The 13894-nt window shown below is 42.8% G+C and overlaps 1 protein-coding gene across 1 annotated transcript in view; it reads left to right on the forward strand.

The window, feature by feature from the left end:
- The window catches only part of Saxo1 (stabilizer of axonemal microtubules 1), a 99628-nt gene extending 95179 nt beyond the window's left edge, over positions 1–4449 (forward strand). Inside the window, exon 4 of the mRNA XM_034503802.2 lies at positions 3050–4449. Within this exon, the coding sequence (XP_034359693.1) occupies positions 3050–4053 (1004 nt within the window). The 3' untranslated portion in view covers positions 4054–4449. The remainder of the gene's footprint in view (positions 1–3049) is intronic.
- The last annotated feature ends 9445 nt before the right edge of the window (positions 4450–13894 follow it).

Raw genomic sequence — 13894 nt, forward strand, 5'->3', positions numbered from 1 at the left:
GTTTCTCCCTGTCCCCGCTCCCCGGCCCCACAAGAGCTTGGTGACTGTGTTAGTTGAAGGACATCTCCCAGCTGTGTCGGAAGTATAGAAAGCAGGCACAGTACTGTGATGATGTAGGTTGAATACTTCTCAAACTTTGATAGCCTCCCACAGGAGGGAATGTTGTTGGGCATCCACAGATACCCCTGAAAATGAAGAATTCTTGACCTTTACAGCAGCAAACCCAGGCAGATAGGTGACTCTAGACTTTGACGCGCTTGCTGCCCTCAGGCTCAGAGTTATCACACTTCAGAGTAACTCTGTTGATGAGACCTGCTCATGGCCACTGAGGCAGGGGCTGTCTTTCTCCTGTGTGTCCTAGCCTGGGCCACCCTTCCTTGGCTTGTGCCCTTCAGTTTGTCTGTTCTCCATAATTGTCTCTAGACCTTCCCTCACCTAGGAACTGTGGCAGGCCAAACTGAGGCTTCTTAACTAGTAGATATTCCTGGGCTTCACTAGTTTTGCACAATGCGTTCCTCTCTCAGCCCACAGCTGCCATCTGAACCATGTGACTTGACAAAATGGAATTTCTTTCTGTTGCTGACTGGAGGAATTGTAGTATCATCAATACTTGTAACTGTATCGAGACTCTTGATGGCTGTGAGCTTGCCTAGAGGGCAGAACTGATTTGGTTTTATCTGGTTTACCTTTTTAAAATGGCTTCTGAAGTCCATGTCCCTCCCTTGATGGAACTGCTGGGCTGAGGCTAATTTTGGTTTCTTTCTCTGCATGGCGGGATAGCTTTGGTTCTGTCTTTTGTTTTACTATCCTTTGGATTCTTTTGTAAATGTCTGAAGCCTTTCCTTGATTGAATCTCTTTGTGATAAAGTCTATTTTTTTTTCCTTTTTCTTATTCTGAATCTCATTCTTGCTGGCACTCAGGAAAGCAGCCTCTAGTCTGCCCTCTGGCCCTGTATTCTCTCCTCCTCACATGTCTGCAGATCAGGAAAGCTGAGAAAGGATCAGAAGCCTGCCTGGTTATAATGCTTAAAGGCCTGTTCCCGGTGCTCTCCATCTGCCAATCAGGTTCTTCACCCCATAGCTTCCACAACCTCACCAAATAGCACCAACAGATGGACATACACGAATCCCTAGAGCAGAGGTTCTCAACCTCTGGGTCACGGCCCCTTTGGGGGTGGGTTAAAGAACCCTTTCACAGGGTCACTTAGGACCATTGGAAAACACGGATATTTACATTACAATTCATAAAAGTAACAAAATTACAGTTAAGAATAATTTTATGGTGGGGGTCACCACAATATAAGGAACTGTATTACAGAATCATATTATTAGGAAGGTGAAGAACCACTACCCTGGAGTATAACATACCATAACAGGGTATGTACAACAGGATCAATGGTCCATTATATGCATGTATGAAATGGTTACAATGGAACCCAGCATACTGTATAATCACATGTGCTAAAAACAAACCCCCAAAACAACAGTGTCCAAGTCCCAGAAATGTGTGGTGTTACAAAGGTTTCATAGGTGGCTCGTTTTGTTATGTAAATTGTACCTCAACAAAGCTGTTAAAAATTATGCCTGTGGGCTTCACTCCTATTGATTACATAAGCCAAGGCTCCTGAGAAGCTGCAGTTGGTCTACTTGTCCCAAGGCTGCAAGAGAACATGTGGATTTGGAGGGCTCACTAGTATCATTCCTGTGACTCTTTAGCCCTGCTAATTGATTATATCGATGGAGTGATGCCAGCCTCGATTGTGAGCCAGGCGTTATTCATAGCAGTGTGTGCGATGCTTACTATTCTGTTGCTCTCAACTGGCCTTTTAGTCTCCGAGCTGTCCTGAAGATTCGGGATAAAGTGGCTTCAGAAACTGTCTGATGCTGTATCTGCTCCTCCAGTGCACAGTTCTTTTGGGCTGAGTCCTTTCATCTTAGCCATTTTAACCCATCACAGAGGTTCCTCTTGAGATAAGTGTGTACTTGGTTCAGCTGGCTGATCTTCATTTTCCAGACACTCTGAAGTTAGCCTTTCTTTACAGATCTTTCCTGGTTATTCTTTTTCAGTCTTTATTTTTTAAAAAATATAGTGTCCTGCTGTGACTTGGGGACATTTGGAAGCGTGGCTGTGGAGTCAGGTCTGTGGCTTAAATTTTTGGGCAAGCTCTTAAGTTTCTCTGAGATTGTCTTTTGGAAATCTGAAAAATAGAGTCACAAAGGATGATGGTGAAGATGCCAGAGTATGTTGGAAAGACTTGAGTACAGCTAGCTGGCATATAATGTTCTCAAGAGTGGAGTGGATTTGACTTCTGAATCTAGGTTTGAGCACATGCTTTTTTTTTTTTTTTTTTTTTTTTTTTTTTTTTTTTTTAATTTGAAACCGAGTAACAGGGTGTGAGTTTCTCTGTGCTTCTGTTTCTGCATTTACAAAATAATTATTTTGATAGTATATATTTCATTAGGGGGTTGTGAAGAGAAAAGAGACTAATATACACAGCACTAAGGACAAGGTAGCTGTGGCAAGTCTGTCTTTAGGCAATATCATATACTCTTATTCCCTTGGAGCAGTGCATTTGCTATATATGGATTAGGCGTGAGCAGTTCGGGGATGTAATAGTAGTTACTCTGACTAGGTAGACCTGGGTGGCTTGGCTGGTAGATCATCAGTGATGGGTTGTGATTCTCTGTGTATCTGCACAGCACACGCATCTTTTTCATGTATTCTGATGGGTCCTTCCTTGCACAGGTAAAACCTGCCTTTGGGTCAGACTTTTCTGCTAACGTAAGTTCAGTAGACCCTAGGTCTCTAAAATCTCTGTGCATGGCATTGTGGCATATGAGGAGAAGGTCAGTAGTTTTGTCTCTTTGCATAGCAGGCTGTAAGCACCATGGTATTGAAATAGCAAGCTTTTGTACAAGATAGTAGCTGGGATCTACTTTGTTCTGTTAGGCCAGAGATTTTCACTAGAAACTGGTTTGTGGCTATAGGGCTCTTTAAAACAAGTTAGGAGAACTGATTGATCAGTGATTACCTCTTCTTTAATTTCAGTTGATTATTTACCCTGGAACCAGCCAAGACGGGAGCTTCTTCGTCCTCCACACAAGTACCGGCCAGAGTCTGCCAAGTTTGAAAACAGAACTACACATCAGGATGACTATACCATGAAAGGCCTTGTGACTACTGAGAGCTGTAAGCCTCTAGTCAAGCCAAAGCACTACAACATCCCCTTGGAGGATCTGACTAACTACAAGATGAGTTATGTGCCCCACCCTGTGGAAAAGCGATTCGTTAAAGAGGCAGACAAATTTATACCCTGTGATATCCCCTTTGAGAACCTGACCACTCATAAAGAGTCCTACCGAGGCCTCCTAGGGGAGCCTGCCAAGACCACAAAACCTCCACCGAAGTTTCCTGTGCACGATGCACCTTTCTCGAACATCACTGAGGTTCAGGAGAAATTCCAAGCTTGGCCAACGACCCAGAGAGTCTCCAAAGCTCCCGCTGTGTATGTCCCTCCTGAGGAGAAGATGGATCTTCTGACAACTGTGCAGACCCATTACAAACACCTCAAGGGTAGCCCTGCCATCACTTGCCGACCTGTGCTTTCCATTAAGAAGAGCGGCCACTTTGAAAGCTCCACCACCTCCAAGGATGACTTCAAACAGTGGGCGGCAGTGAATACAAAGCCAATCAAACCCGTTCTCCATCTGAACTTGCCCGTTGAGCCTTTGGACTGTCAGACCACCACTAAGACGTGCTACGTGGCTCATCCGCCTATCATTACTGAAAACTACAAGCCTGCCTGGGTTGGCCCTCGAAGAAACATCCCTGTAGAGGGTCAGACTACTTACTCCATCAGCTTTACTCCCAAGGATTTGGGCAAGTGCCCAGCATCATACTTAGATCCCCCAGGCTATATCTTTGAGGAAGTGGATAATATGGGGCACAAGATATATAGGTCAATTTCTCAGACAGGTTCTAGGCAGAACAGCTCTATTTCTATACATGATACAGAAAAGCCTGTTCAGAAGCAACTAGAAGTGTCAGCCTGACTTTGGAAAAAACCTTTAAAACCTGCAAAATTCCTTTAAAAGCAGACAACTAAAAATTATCCATTGAAGAAGAATTTCCCAAAATGAAAAAAAAATTAAAATACCTACCTCAGAATGAAAAAAAAAATCATCACCGATTCCAGGATATTTGAAAAAAAAAAAACATGAGAATCACTTGAATAAAGGAAAATGGCATATACTCATTGGCTGATTAACCCCCTGTATCCCTCTCTCCACTTTATCTCTCTAACCCCTTCAGGCCCCTTTTGTTCATGGAATCAAGGATGATCTCAGTGACATTTCTGGGATCTTTATCTAATTTAATTATTGTATGAATTGACATTAACCTTTGGCAGGTTTGAAATGCCAAAGAATAAACTTTATTTTGGGGCATTGAATTTTTAGGTTTGTTTGTTCACTCTCATGTGCTTTCTATACAGAGAGTAGTTTACCTGGGACTTTCCCATACTCTATCCCAGCAATGAAAGGGGTTCTTTGGGCTCAGTCTGGGGCTGTGTTTGGGTTTTCTGTATCTAGGTCTCCTTCACAGGACATCTGTCTACTCCTTTTCTGCATGACATACTAGCAAGGATAATGATGTCTGATTGGCTGTGGTTCTTGTCAGTCATAGGTAAAGAAAGGAGAAGGTTCTGTGGGAATTCTATTGTTACATGGACCTGCCAGACTTCAAGTGTAGGCTCTGGTTCCAGAGAGAGGAGGGGCAGAAAAGGGACCCTTGTCAACCAGGAAGGCGAGACTTGGCCCCAGAGATATGAGTAGAAACTGTGGCATCTTCTAAATGCTCAAAGAATGGATTGCCCTAGGCAGTGCAGATTTATGGAAACTCTAAGACTGCTTATTCTAAAATAATAGCCGTGACCAGATCTGTGATAAAGCCTGATATGGCAATGCACCAAGCTCTGCCTTGGAGATTTCTTGGGCCTAAGGTTTTTTTTTTTTTTTTTTTCTCCTAACTTTTGATTTTTAAGGTAAGTAACTTGAATTAGACAGAATTGAGGAAAGATAATTTCAAGTGGGCCTTCTTTCCAGGCCTAAATGGTCCGAAGATGCCAACCAACACTGGGCATACTTACCTGTCTTTTATTTTTTTTCTTCTGATTTTTTCTTTTCTTTTTTAAAAATTGGATATTGTATTTATTTACATTTCAGATGTCATCCCCTTCCCCCCCCCCAACTCCCTATCCCATACCCCCTCCTCCTTTTTGTTTTTATACCATTTAATTACATGCAAGTATTAAGGTCAGTTCTAGATTGAGGAACTAGCAATACAATAGATGCAAATAGTCAAGGAACAAGCAAGACAATAAACCCAGATAGTCAAAGAACAAGCAAGGCATTAAACAAAGTTCTGTGATCACTCCCATGATCACTATTTCTAAGGGCTTATCGGGATTACCAAAGTATCTGAGCCTACTTCCCTGTCCTAGCACAAAGTCGTTTTCATGTCTGAAGCCTACTTCTTTGTTGTAGCCTAATATTTAGATTCCTGCCTGAAATTACTTCTTTGTTCTAGCCTAATGTCAGATTTGTGCCAAGCAGCCCATTTCCTTGTCCTTGGCCAATGTCAGATTCTTGCCAAGCAGCCCCCAAAGCTCTCCATCTCTCCCCCTTTTAAATTTCATAAACAAGACTGAGCCTGTCTTAAGTCATTCTGACAAGAATGCTTCCTCATGTCACGGAATATGCATATTCAAAAGCAATGCATTTCTGTCTTAGGTTGGTAAGGCTCTGTGCAGAATCTTACCTGTCCTTGGCTTGCCAGCCTGTTAAATTAATAACTCTGTGAGTTTATTTTCAGTTTCAAGTGATGTACTTTGGCTGCCAACATGTTGATGTTGTTAAAGACAAGAATAACTTGGGCAGGAATAAAAGTATTCCCAGGACAAAAAGGGCTAGCATGCCCAAGCTATATGCCATTCTTGAAGCTTGACTAAAATAGAAATACTGACCTCGGGCCATGGGTAATTTTATCAGCAGCATCTGCCACATCGATGCTCAGCAGAGCAGCATTCTTTAAATTCATAAGCTCACTATGCAAAGTTAGAACATCCAGAGAGGCATTAGAATTATGCCAAATACCCTGCAAATGTCTTTAAATTTTTTCCTAATTATAATGACTATCACTGTAAATTTTAGAAGTAACACAATTCCAATGATATTTGGCATGACAGGATGGCTCCTCATTTTTTATTTTATAAAGATATTGTTTTAAAGTTCCATGGGCCCCTTCCACAGTCTCTTGTCCTTGAGTATTATAAGGAATCCCAGTAATATTAAATTGTTGACAAAAAGTCTCAAATGTTCAACTGCAATAGCCACTTCCATTATCTGTTTTTTATTGGATAATTTATTTATCTACATTTCAGATGTTATCCCCTTTCCCCATTCCCCTCACCCTAGAAACCCCCTATCCCATCCCCCCTCCTACTGCTTCTATAAGGGTGTGCCACCACCCATCCACCCACTCTGCCTCCCTGCCCTTGAATTCCCCCACACTGGGACATCTAGCCTTCATGGGACCAAGGCCCTCCTCTCCCACTGATGCCTGACAAGGCCATCCTCCACTACATATACAGCTGGAGCCATGGGTTCCTCCATGTGTGTTCCTAGGCTGGCTGTTTAGATCCTGGGAGCTCTGGTTGGTTGGTATTGTCGCTCTCCTCATGGGGCCACAAGCCCCTTCAACTCCTTCAGTCTTCTAACTCCTCCATTGGGGACCCTGTGATCAGTTCAATAGTTAGCTGTGAGCACCTGCCTCTGAATATGTCAGGCTCTGGCAGAGCCTCTCAGGAGACTGGTATATCAAGCTCCTGTCAGCGTGCACGTCCTGGCATCCACAACAGTGTTTACACTTGGTGATTGTACATGGGATGGATCCCTACGTGGGGCAGTCTCCAGATGGTTCCTCCTCCAGTCTCTGCTCCACACATTGTCTCTGTATTTGTTCCCATGAGTATTTTGTGACTCCTAAGAAGGATCAATGCACCCATACTTTGGTCTTTCTACTTCTTGAGAAGAGCTTCTTGTGGTCTGTGAGTTGTATTTTGGGTATTGTGAGCTTTTGGGCTAATATCCACTTATCAGTGAGTGCATACCATGTGTGTTCTTTTGTGATTGGGTTACCTCACTCAGGATGACATTCTCTAGTTCCATCCATTTGCCTAAGAATTTCATGAATTCATTGTTTTTAATAGCTGAGTAGTACTCCATTGTGTAAATGTATCTTATTTTCTGTATCCATTCCTCTGTTGAAGGACATCTGGGTTTTTTCCAGCTTCTGGATATTATAAATAAGGCTGCTATGAACATAGTAGAGCATGAGTCCTTGTTATATGTTGGAGCATCTTTTGGGTGTATGCCCAGGAGTGGTATAGCTGGATCCTCAGGTAATACTATGTCCAATTTTCTGAGGAACTGCCAGACTGATTTCCAGAGTTCTACCCATCTTTCAAGTCCACAGAATCTAAATACTCTCATGGTCCCTGGGAGCTTGGGGATAGGGTAGAGGAGGTGGGATTTCAGCTTAAGATATTTTGGCTTAATCCCAGAGCTGGGTTTTTCAATGAGAAGCCTCTATCTTCTCTACCTAGGTCTCTGTCTGTCCATGGCTCTCATGCTTGGCCTGGGCTATTTAAGCTTCTCTTATACCTTCACCATGAACTTAGTCATCAGTGGGTTCAGATCTGCATTATTTATTCCTCTTGTTGGTCTGAGGTTTAATCTAGATAACTTTATGGGGTGGGGAAGCTCAAAGCTGTTAAGCACATGCTCCAAAGCCACACAGAGAAAGAAACAAAACCAGTATGTAATCTAAGTTTTCTGAATTCAGATCTGCATTTCCACCATGCAGGTATTGTTCATCTTCTGTGTCTTAGACATCCTGGCTCCATGAACCATGTCAAACCATATATTCAAGTGTACTAGGATCTACTAAGTTAATAGCACGGGAAAGTGTGCCACCACACGTCTCAGATGGGAAATGTCCTCTCAAAGCTCATTGTATTAAAGAAGTGGGAGCTTGTGGGAAGTAATTGGATCTTGATGGTTCTAATGTCACCAATGGATTATTCAATTCATAGCCTAATGGGCTGTTGGTGGGAGGTAGTAGAAACTTTAGAGGCTGAGCCTCCTTAGAGAAACTAGACTCCGGTTCTTGAAGGCCTTATTTCTGCTTCCGGTCCCTTCCTATCTCTTTTTGCTTTATAGGTATCATGTGATGATCAGTTTTGTTCTTCTATGCATGCCCCACTGTGATGCTAATTAGACTCACCACAGGACCAAAAACAGTGGAGCAAGTGACTATGGACTATAATCTCTCAAGCTGTGAGCCAAAATGTATTCTTCATTAAAAAAAAAAAAATTGAGATCTTGGGACCCATAGAGGTTTGCTGGAAACAAGACTTCTGAAATGCAGAAAAAACTGAAATGCATTTCTTCTGAGATGCAAGGCCATTTTTTTGCTGGCATAAGCAAGGTCACTGGAACTAGAGAGAGTGTATGGCTCTTTCTAAAACTGAACATGTTTATGCCTGAGATGAAACTGAACTCTATTCAGGGAAGAGATGTGCTAATGTGTATAACGCAAAAACAACCCAGTGACTCCTGGAAGCAAACCCAGACAAAGCCAGAATAACCTGGGAAAGGTAACTCCAACCCACAGAAACAGTGGCATGGTCTGAACTAAATTCTGCAGCAATCTTTCTCCTGGACACATAGCCCATGATGTTGTACCCCTCCTGGACTTAAACTAAGAAAATGTAAGTAAGTAAGAGTGGGTTTGGGCTTTTGTAAAAAGAAAAGGAGTTGTGTTTGGTCCTGGATTGGTGTCTCACACTTTTAATCCCAATACTAGGGAGGAAGAGACCTACAGATCTCTCTGCACTTGAGACCAGCCTGGTCTACATACTGAGTTCCAGGACAGCTAAGGTTACACAGACTCCATCTCAAAACAACAGCAGCAGTGACACCAGTGGTACCCACTTCCCTCCCCCAAAGCTCCCGAAACAGACATCAACCCTCTTAAAAAGAGAGTGTCTCTTCACTCAGCTGTTTTGTCACAGTGATAACAGGGAATCTATAATAACAGATTTTATTTTTGTTGCATCTTAAAAAAACCCACTATTCATTTGAAAATGCTTATACCAATCCAGCAATTACATCACAGTCCCACCTTTACAGAGATCTGCCATGCTGGCCATGTGGGTCATGGGTGTTAAAGCTGGGTGGGACTATTAGTTACATCTGTCCCTTGGCGGCTTGTACTTTCCCTTATTACTTTATGGTGCTACGGAGGGCTGAGCTCTGTCTATTACTTTACATTCCATTAGTTTAGATGAAGTTTTCTTGGGTAGCTATGGATTTTAAGTTTTTGTAGTATCTCCCTTTCCCTGTTAGGTGACAGTGTTTGGGAACCTCAAGATTTTCTAATGCTTCTGATTGCTAAAATGAAATGATGCTTTTCAGCTGTGTGCTTGTCAAGAGCAAGCAGGTGAGGCAGGTGGGGGCAAGCACAGTCCTAATTGCAGATTAATGGTTCCCTAGTCCCTCCAGCTATTGCCCAAGCCCCATATCTGCTTAGCAGGCCTTCAAGGGGGAAAGACAGAGGCCCTTCTGAGCATAAATGCTAGAAGTGGAGTGGGGACAGGAGGAGTGTTTTCTTTGGCAGAACAGACTCTAATTTTGCGAATGGCTTTCTGAGCAGGTGCTTGGCTCCACCTGATATTGAAGGTGCAAGAGGAGCCCAGGAGCCCATGAACCTTCTAGAACCTTTGTATTGCATTCTGGAAAAGGCATCAGAGCAAAATGGTGAGCTGGGCTTTTCTTTCCGTTCAAGTCCTGAGACCCGGGTGCCTGGAGTCCTTGACGCTGGATCGTTAGCTCTACTGACTTGAGAAATCTTGATGTCTTTTCCCCGACAAGAGTGGCTACAAACCCAGCTCCAATTTTTCTGACGGATCCATGGATTTCCTACTCCTCTGCTTGCATTTGTATTAGCTGCCTTGCTTCCTTCTGCTACCTGCTTGGGTCAGCATTGCAGCTTCAACGACAAAGAAAGGTGTAATTACTTCATCTTTCCCCCAATCTCCATCCACTCCATTATAGACCATAAATGGGAGGGGTGGGATGGGGAAGCCCACAAGTACTTTTTAAGCAGGCAAATAGTGACTTGAGACTTAGAGGCACGCAACATGCCTGAAAAATGTCTAAAATCTGACTTGTGTGCCAATGGATGACTTATAAACCAAGGAATGGAATTTTTCTTTGGACTATGGGTCCTCTTGGGTTTAAAGAAGGAAAAAAAACCACTTTATTTTACAGTTTCTAAGAACAGCTCAGTGCTTACTGTTAGAGGTGGTTTTTTTTTTTTTTTTTTGACTGCAACATTTTCTACAGTCCAGGTCTTTTAACGGTTCAAAACCAAGCAAGAACCTAGAAACCTAGAAACCAGCAGTCTGCGAGGTGAACAAATCATCCTTGGCATAGATTCCAAGTGCTGCCACTCAGCCTACATAATGCATCTGATGGCTCTGCTATCACTCTGAACTCTGCTCTGCCATCCTGCTCTTCCCAAAGACTGCATGCCCAGGCACAGGGGCCTTGAGGCTTTATGGCAGGGAAAAGGAAACCCTTGGGGTAGAAAATATTATGTGCAGATTTGCTTCTCTGCAGCCTAAAAGTTGTGAATCCCATTGTGGGGAGGTTGCCATGTTGATCTTATCAGGGATGTGTGGGATCCTAACATACTTCAGGAACTGTTGTCAGCATGCCTACATTCTGCTCAGGAGTTTCTCAGCCCACCCGAGGTTTTTGGGTTATTATCCCCTTAACCACAGAGGAGTCTGAGGGGTTACAGCTAGAGGGAGACACATTTATAACAAGGAACGATAGCTGATAACTTGGCAGTGAGACTAGAGACCAAAAATATTTTAAAAGGTGGAAATCAAAAGTATAACAGTTCAAGAATTATGACCCTGATGCAATAAAGAGAAGTCTGTATATGTGCGCACATATTTTATTAAGTCTGGGAAACATATACTATGGTTTGTGCTTATGACCCCAATTTAGGAAAATGACTAAAAAATTACACGCATACATTTTTTTAAAGGCTGGAAAAATGCATCAACAGTGTTGAATAAATGAATTCCCATTTGCCTCGTTTATCCTGAATAACAAGGGAATGGGGATTTGCAGTATTTTAATATTAGGTTAACAGACAGGTAATGTGTATTAGCCTTTCTTAAGGTGTTTTCTTGAGGACTATAAGCCCCATGATATGGTCTTTCCAAAGCAGTTCATTAGACATGTGTGGGGAGTGCTTTCTGCGTATCCTTCTGATGCAGAAGCATAATGCATGTTTATATTTTGAAGTCTCTGGGATGCTCTAGAGTAAAGAAGCCTTGTTTAACTTAGTGTAACCTATAGTAGGAATTAGCATCCCTGTAATAATAAGTGCTCAAGGAAAAACAATTCATTGGTCCGGGCAACTATATCATCTAGGACTTCACTGTTGGCTGTAGGTGTAGTTGGAGGGAGGGGCTCCATTAATGTGATGAGGTTTTGCTCTCTGTTGGCTTTATGTTTTTTTCCCTGTTGCTTCCTAAGGCAGGCCTGGACAGTGTGAGCATTTCTAGCAATTCTAAGCTTACAGTGTCCTCTCACCTCGCTAGCCCAGAGGTTCCAGTAAAGATCCTGGAGTGGAATCTCTTGCTGGCTTTAAGTCTCATGTTGATTCCCAAGTTGATTGTCATGGCAATAGAAAAATTGCCTATTGTCCAGGCCTAAACTGGGGTCCACCCCTGCATGGAGGAGTATGTCTGGGGTCAACCCATGTGAACCACGTGAATAACAGAAGGCTGGAGGTGGGGTGAGCTCTCGAGGGAGAACTGAAATGTAGTTTCCAGGGAAGGGAGGGATGAATGCTGAGCAGACAGAAACATCATTTTTAAACTCTGACAATAAGTCCTTTTTATTGTGTAAAACCTATTGGAACACACATCAAGAAATACTGCCAAGTACTCTTCATAAATTTTTTTTTTCAAGTAAGTTTGGAAGACAATAAAATACACATGCCACACAAACATGTGGTGCAGTCTTCTTTGATGATCCAGGGACCTCATTGGACTCTGCAGGGCCTTAGGGTCCTCCTTGAATTTTGAAACATCCTGGCTGTTGACTACTTAGATTGTGGCTTCTTGATAAATGGGAAGTTAGGTACAGCCAGAGTGCAGGCTGAAGGGAGCCTGGGAAAGTTTATGACGGGCCATGGGCTTGTATGTGTCCTGTGTAAAACCCTGTGGACTACTGTAGAAGCACAGTTTGTGCCATCTCCCTTAGTCCACACTGCACCCTTGCCAAGCAGGCAGCAGAGGCTCAGAGAGCAACTTGGCAAATTCCACACAGGGTCGCTCAGGGGATTAGATGAAATTGTATATAAGGTGAACTCGTGGGATAGAGAAGCACTTTTCGATGGTCTTTTGGAAGAGAGATGGAAAGGCCTTTTAGATTGGGAGTAAAGAAGGAGTTGGGATGAGTTAAAAAATGTAGTTTATAGATATGTTACTTTGAGTATGGAAGCTCTGTGTGTGTGTGTGTGTGTGTGTGTGTGTATGCATGCACACGTGCAAGCGCTTGCTCTACTACAACTTGTAGGGGTCAGCATTCAAATTAGTCTTGTCATATAATGTATATATACACACCTGACAGGGGAGAGGAAGAAGGGAAGGGGGGAAGAGACAGAGACAGAGAAAAAGAAGAGACAAAGACAGAAACAGAGATAAGACAGAGACACAGATTAAAGTGTTGATTAGATTACAATAGGGTTACTTTACACTTTACACAGTGTATACTTCTTTGGAAATGCAAGAAAGGAAGGTATTTGAAGGAAATGTAAAACAACAAAAAGGTTTTGTGTGTGTGTGTGTGTGTGTGTGTGTGTGTGTGTGTGTGTGTGTTTAATCAGGGTCTTGCTATATAGCTCAGGCTGGCCCTAAACTCACTGTCCTCTTGCTTTGGCCTCCTTTATACTGGGATTATAGGAATGTATCACCATGATCAATGCAAATTTTTAAGCTCTCTGTTAAAAACAGTTTTTCTTTACTGTAGAAGATGGCCCTTTGGGGTTTACTGAAGGAAAAAAAGGTATTTTTAACTTCCTTTCTTCCTTCCTTCCTTCCTTCCTTTCCCCTCCCTCTCTCCTTTCTTCTTTCTCTTTCTACTTCCCTACTCCTGTCTTTCCTTCCTCTGTCCTCCATCTACCTATCTATTTATTCATTCCTTCAGAAAGTACATTCTCAAAGTATATATTTTTTTGAAGTACACTTCAAATGCCTTGTGGTCATTCAGAGTGTCTGAGGAGACTGTAGGTGGCTTGGCTGGATCAGGGCTAGGTGGCAAGCATGCTTATTGGAGCATGAGGCAGGCTGACTCTTAAGGGGTAGAGGTCTGGGAGTCATGAGAGTAGTGTTACATTCTGGATATGTTTCAAAGGCAGGTCATGGATGTTGCTGATTAGAGAATGATCCAGAATTTTGTCTGAATAAGTTCAGGGTCACAGTTGCTATCCATTGAGATTGTGGAGGACTGAGGTGGGGCACTTGAATGCTGGAGGAGCCAATAGGCTTCTTCTGCAGAATGAAGCATCAGGCTTCTACATAAATCCTTGTTCTCTAGTTAATAAGGAGTGATCACGCTCTCCTCTGATGTTTGGAAACAATGTTCTTTGTTTTCCACTCTACCCTCAGCCCTCTAGGAGAAAAGAACCTTCTGGAAGGAGGGTTTTCAGGCACCAGGGATGGGTAAATAACTTTGATTGTGCTCTGGG

This window comes from Arvicanthis niloticus, chromosome 5 (genome assembly GCF_011762505.2).
Source record: "Arvicanthis niloticus isolate mArvNil1 chromosome 5, mArvNil1.pat.X, whole genome shotgun sequence".
NCBI classification, from domain to species: Eukaryota; Metazoa; Chordata; class Mammalia; order Rodentia; family Muridae; genus Arvicanthis; species Arvicanthis niloticus.